Here is a 5889-nt window from a genome sequence, read left to right on the forward strand (position 1 = left end):
ATATCCTAGTAATTGGATAATAGGCTATGTGGAAACGACTTGGTTTCTATCCAACTATATTATTACTTGACCTAGTGCACTTGCTAGTTTTTCCGATCGAAATTGTTGGTCAAGTTTTTGGCACTGCTGATGGGGAATATTTTTTAAATATTAGGATTGATTATTTGTTTGAGACTAGGTTTTTATTTTTGATATTTTTAGTCTCTTCTATTTTAAGATTTAATTCTTTCTTTCACCTGGTGGTTGAATTGTGCACTTTGTTTTTATTTCAAGAGTTTAGCTCATGTTATATGAGCCATGCTCGAGAGAATAAAACCTTGTCCCACTTGATTTGGAGATTGAAAGCACTCTTCGACGTATACATAGAGCCCATAGGCAGAATAACCTAGCTCTTGAGTTTGAATCTGAAGAGGAATTTGACACAGACTATAAGAAATTATACAGAGAGTTCTGAAGATATAGCTGGAGCAGAGGATAACCATACTCTGATGGATCTTCATGGACCAATGGTTGGACGTTATGGGTCCAGCATTGTTCGCCCAACGATGCAAGCAAATACATTTGAGCTTAAGTCATCCATCATCCAGATGATTCAACTCAAGTCAAATTTTGGGGAATTACCTTCCGAGGATCTGAATGCACATATAGAACAATTTTTGTCTATCTGCGATACTATTAAATCCAATGATTTAAGAAATGATGCTTTTTGATTGAGGCTATTTCCGTTTTCACTGCAAGGAGAGGCGATGTAGTGGCTCCATGATTTACTAGTGGATTTTATCACCACATGGGATGGTTAGGTTGAGGTATTCCTGAACAGGTATTTCCCACCAACTAAGATTACATAACTGCGAAATGATATCACATCTTTTAGGCAGAAGGATGGGGAATCACTGAATTCATCACGGGAGAGATTTAAAAATATGTTGAGAATGTGTCTTAGACATGGGTTCTCACTAGAACAAAAATTTGAGATTTTCTTATACAGGGTGGATCCATCAGTGCGACTATGCTTGATGCAGCTTCTAATGGCAGCCTATACAAAAATACGTCAGCAGCAGTGCTTGAAATTCAATAATTAGTAGAGAATTAGAGCTGAGTAAGTGAGCCACATAAGAAATATATTATTTACTGTCTTTTTTATTTTCCTACCTTTTATTATAGCCTGAGTCGTAGTCTTACGTTATAAGCTTGAAAAGACTTATTGATTGAGTCATAATTGTAAAGTCGAGCATATGGGGCATTTAGGAAAAAATGATGAATAAACATGAGGGACCCTTGAAAATAATAAACCACAATGAAATTGCTGGTTTTGCACATGATGAAATCAGCTAGCCTTAACCCAGTTGGCATATCAGTTTGGTTGATGGATAACCCTAGCTGACTAGCCAGACTGACAGCAGACCTCAAAATAAGTCGGCTCAAGAAAAGTGGTAGGCAAGGAGGATTTGAACATTTTAATATCAGAAACTATCCAGAACATTCCCAAACGGTCATATTCTTATATCTAACGGCTATATCACTCTTGAAAGCTATAAATACAACATCTTAAAGATCAAACACAAGCTTTGGAAAGAGATTCAAAGAATGAACAACCGTTATGAAGAAATAATCTAGAATGAGAGTAAGCCCAAGTATGATGATACATTTGAGATATACATACATTGTATCAATTTTCGCACACAATTACTCACACATATACATGAGTGGAACTTCAAAATTTAGATGAATGAGTTTTTAAACAAATATATAATATTATGTTTGTAGTCTCGACATAAAAGACATTAATCATTATTTAGATTATGAGATTGTGACCTACAATCAAGAGTTTCTAAAATTTTCAATTAGCCAAGAGAATTCTTAAATTGAAATAAGTTTGTTCAATGAGTTTTATAAATCAAAGTTTTTAAGTCAGAAAGAATAACTCTCAAGTGTTCAAAAAAATCTTGGAAATATGCAGACTCTTGTTTTCTTGAAAATGTCAGGATTTGAAATAGTTTCAGTAGCCTTATTCTTTGTGATGTACTGCATATTTATAGGGTGCTTCAACGGTCGAAATTTCTTTTCAACGATCATCTTCACTATTTCTCGACAATATAGATATACTCAGTAATTATCATTAAATTCTCACAAAATCTCATTTGACTTTAAGTCCATGATTTTGATAGATTTGACGCATCATATCCAAAATAGAGCGACTTCTTGTCATTTCGTAATTTTGTTAGATACTGTGTAATCTTTTTATATTGAGCTTTCATCTGAACGGCTCAAAACACTCATTTCTTTTTGGAATTCTCAATGCTGACCTTTTTGCACGACGGTTTGAACTCGTGCACTGCGTTCAATAGTCAGACAAGATACTTATCAGAGGATTTCTGGCCGCTGGAGTTCAAAAAATTTCAGCGGTTTGATTTTTAGATAGAACGGCTTGAACTCCTGAAAAGCCTTGAAATAATCCAACGATCTGGAAAACTTGTTCTACAATAAAATGACCGGCTGGATCTTGAAACAGCTTGATGTTATTTATTTTGTCTATCACCAAAACTCAATGATAATATAATTTTTTTTTTAAACTTTTTACGAATATTAATTTCATGTTACTATTGATGGAATTATACCTTTTTTCTTCCTCGTCATCTAGAGTCTTGACTACTTTCAGTACATAAATGTTAGAAATAATATTTCTAATTAAACAGATAGATCTTAATCATTTTTTGTTATATGTTTTTGTTTGTTTTAAAAATAAATCATTACTTAATATATATATATATATATATATATATATATATATATATATATATATATATATATATATATTATTTGATTTTTCACACAGATTAAGATAATTATTAAAAAAATAACATTTACAAATAAATACCTTAATTTATTTTTAAAAATAACCGCATGTTTTTCATTATTTTTTTAATATGTGCATATTAAAACAAAAAACAAAAAAACAAAACAAAAAACACTATTATATTTAGAACTTGGAGTATATATTTATAACATTCGAAAAATGAAATAAAAACTATGCAAGTGGCACAGTGAGAGTATTAATTTATATTTAAAATAAAACGTGATTAATATAAAAGGGAGTATATACATGATGATACAATAATTTTTTTTAAAAATAAAAATAAAAAAACAAATATAAGTGAAATTTAATAACATGAGAATTAAAATAACAAGAATCAAATATAAAATATTGAAAAAACAATTTTCACAGTATATTATTGTATAGAAAATATTTCGTAAAAAATATTATTACTTAAAATAATTATTGTAGTACGAGAGATTTTTGAATAACACTAAAAAAAACATCATGGCACCAAGATCTGTCTCTCGACTTTCGGAATATCGAATATATATATACGAGTAGGTCTCATGTGAGACCATCTCACGGATCTCAATCTGTGAGATGGGTCAATCACGCCCATATTCACAATAAAAAGTAATACTCTTTGCATAAAAAGTAGTATTTTTTCATGGATTATCCAAATAAAGATCCGTCTCACAAAATATGACCTGTGAGACCGTCTCACACAAGTTTTTGTCTATACATACACACATATATATATATATATATATATATATATATATATATATATATACACACACACACACTCTAAAACACCATAAATAGAGCAACAGTTGTGCAGATATTCTTCAATGTTTCTCTCTTCTTCTTTTTTGCCAGCTCTTTCTGCCACCACCAACTCTGTTTGTTTTTTTCCTTCTTTTCTAGTGCAACAAATAGGCAGAGTTTTAATGTAAGCAGATTTAACTTTACTCAACCATTCAGAATATTTGTAAGTTAATAATTATAAAGGTATATATATGGATATATGAATAATGTTCCTTGGAAGAGATAAAAAGAGCAGGGTTCTTTTTTTTTTCAATGAGTGCTGCTCCATACGGCATCTACAAAAATTCTGCTGCTCAATGATCCCAGCTTCATGTGCTGTTCTTGAACCCTGGTTTTCTTGAGAACTGGCTGGCTGGGTGACGAAGAAATGCATGATGAATTTTCCCACTGATCATTTGAGCCATTTGGGAGGCTTGAAACTTGGCTGGATTTGCGCTTTGGGGGGATGTTTTTACTGTGTAATAAGTGTGAGATCAGATTGTAACAATCATCCACTTGTTCCTGTAAAAAGAGGACAGATATTTTTAAAAAAAGAATGTCTCGGTTTTTATGGAATGATTAGCCTGAAAAATGGGAGAAAAAAAATAGTTGTTTATACAAACCTTTCTGGTTTTGAGGATAAGAAGAAGCTGCTTTTCATGGTCAATGGAATCATCACAAGGCTCGAACCGATGAATCACTTGAAGCATAGTGGCAGTAGCTAACACAGATGGCAGATAGTGTACGATTCTTGAATCTGCTGAATCCAAATATTTGGTCATTAAACTGCTAATTAAAGACCAATCATTCTGTCCATTATATGGCTCAAAACTTACCAGATATAACTGAGAGCAGAAGATTTTCACAGCTCCTGAGAAATTCCCAGTGGATATAGTTATAGTCCTTCATCCCAAGCCTCCTCACAATGTGATCGAGAAATGAAAGTGGGGTCACTGGATTCATCCTCCATTTGAGTGATGAAAGAACCAGAAGCTCCATTTTCTGAATGGTTTTGGCATCAAACACACATTCTGAACACTCCACCTAAAGTTGATCAAAAAGATAATTAACAGCAGATTAAAGAATACAAACAAAAATCCACAAAGAATAATAAGATCCAACTGAAAAAACGTTGGTTTAAAATCATACCTGAAGATCTAAGAGAAGGGGGGCATGGTTTTCTTCAACTTTAGCTGCCAAGGAGAGACAAGTAACAACAGCAAGCTGCATCATCCATGGCTTACTGTTTGTCCGTAAATTTGAGCTCCAAATAAACCTGTCGAAATAATTAACAGCAAGAATAGCAGTCGTGGTTGAGAATCCGTGATAAGCATTGACTCTCAGTATCCACTCCACAGATTCTTTTCTTGCTAGTGAAAAGGGACAAATGGTTTCAACACTGCTGTCGGATTTAGACCAAGATTCTTTCTCTTTTCGGAAAAGGGATTCGAGTTCTTCATCTTCCCAGAACATATCTTGTTCCAATACATGGAACAAGTGGGAAAAGAATGGATTTCTGGAATCGGGACTGCTGTTGTTTAAGGTAACTTCACTTTCTTGTTCTTCTCCCTCACATTCAACCCATTTTTCTTCTTCACAATAAAGGAAATCAAAGCAGGAAAATGGTGCATTTTGTTGTATATTCATCCTCTTCTGAGAAGGAGGGCTGTTTCTCCTGCGCTCATTATACTCGAAAGGTGGAGAAAATTAAAGCTAAAACCATCCACTGACTCTCTGAATCTGAGCGGTGACTGGAGGACTCAGTTTTAAAAAACAGAGAGAGAAAGGGTGACAGATTTTGTTTATCAGAGTGGGTGTTACGCTTGTCTTTTCTTTACTATATGGATAGATGGTAATAAAATATTTATTTTTTTAGATATATTTCCTTGGATAATTGCAATTTTTTTTCCTATCAAAGGTAACTGACTAATTGCATCATTAATATTAATACAACAATATCAATCCGATGGTGTCTTGGAAATAAAGCTTCAGTTAATGGTCAAAAGTTCGATTTTTTATTCATATTTTTTGAACATACTTATCACATATATCTTACTCAATCTATTTTATTTGACTAACATGATTTGTTATGTATTCCGTTAGCTTGAAAATTCACTTGTACTACCAAAAAATAAGGACTACAGGTCCCATTAATAAAAAAATATTAATGAAATTTTTAGAGTTTTCCCTTTGTTATTTGGGAAGGGGATTTTACATGTCTTGAACGAGACCTTGTCTCATATTAGGATATGGGGTTAATAGTA

General features: G+C 32.7%; 1 protein-coding gene across 2 annotated transcripts; it reads right to left on the reverse strand.

Annotated features, from left to right (window-relative positions):
• Positions 1–3830: 3830 nt before the first annotated feature.
• LOC140811621 (cyclin-D3-3-like) lies at positions 3831–5459 on the reverse strand. Of its 2 annotated transcripts, none has more exons than XM_073169627.1 (4): positions 4775–5459; positions 4462–4669; positions 4249–4385; positions 3831–4147 (listed from the first exon to the last, which is right to left on the reverse strand). In XM_073169627.1, the coding sequence occupies exons 1-4, from the start codon at positions 5270–5272 to the stop codon at positions 3896–3898; spliced, it is 1095 nt and encodes a 364-aa protein (XP_073025728.1). In that variant the 5' UTR covers positions 5273–5459; the 3' UTR covers positions 3831–3895. The 2 variants fall into 2 exon arrangements, with proteins under 2 accessions (XP_073025728.1, XP_073025734.1); XM_073169633.1 differs by having other exon boundaries at positions 4249–4382; positions 4775–5451.
• Positions 5460–5889: the final 430 nt, after the last annotated feature.

This window comes from Primulina eburnea, chromosome 1 (genome assembly GCF_022965805.1).
Source record: "Primulina eburnea isolate SZY01 chromosome 1, ASM2296580v1, whole genome shotgun sequence".
NCBI classification, from domain to species: Eukaryota; Viridiplantae; Streptophyta; class Magnoliopsida; order Lamiales; family Gesneriaceae; genus Primulina; species Primulina eburnea.

Coding starts and splice junctions, on each gene's coding strand:
- LOC140811621 (XM_073169627.1), bottom strand. CDS start 5,272: ATGAATATACAACAAAATGCACCATTTTCCTGCTTTGATTTCCTTTAT. Junction 4,670..4,774: donor CCCTTCTCTTAGATCTTCAG/GTATGATTTTAA, acceptor GATCAACTTTAG/GTGGAGTGTTCAGAATGTGT. Junction 4,148..4,248: donor TTATCCTCAAAACCAGAAAG/GTTTGTATAAAC, acceptor CTCTTTTTACAG/GAACAAGTGGATGATTGTTA.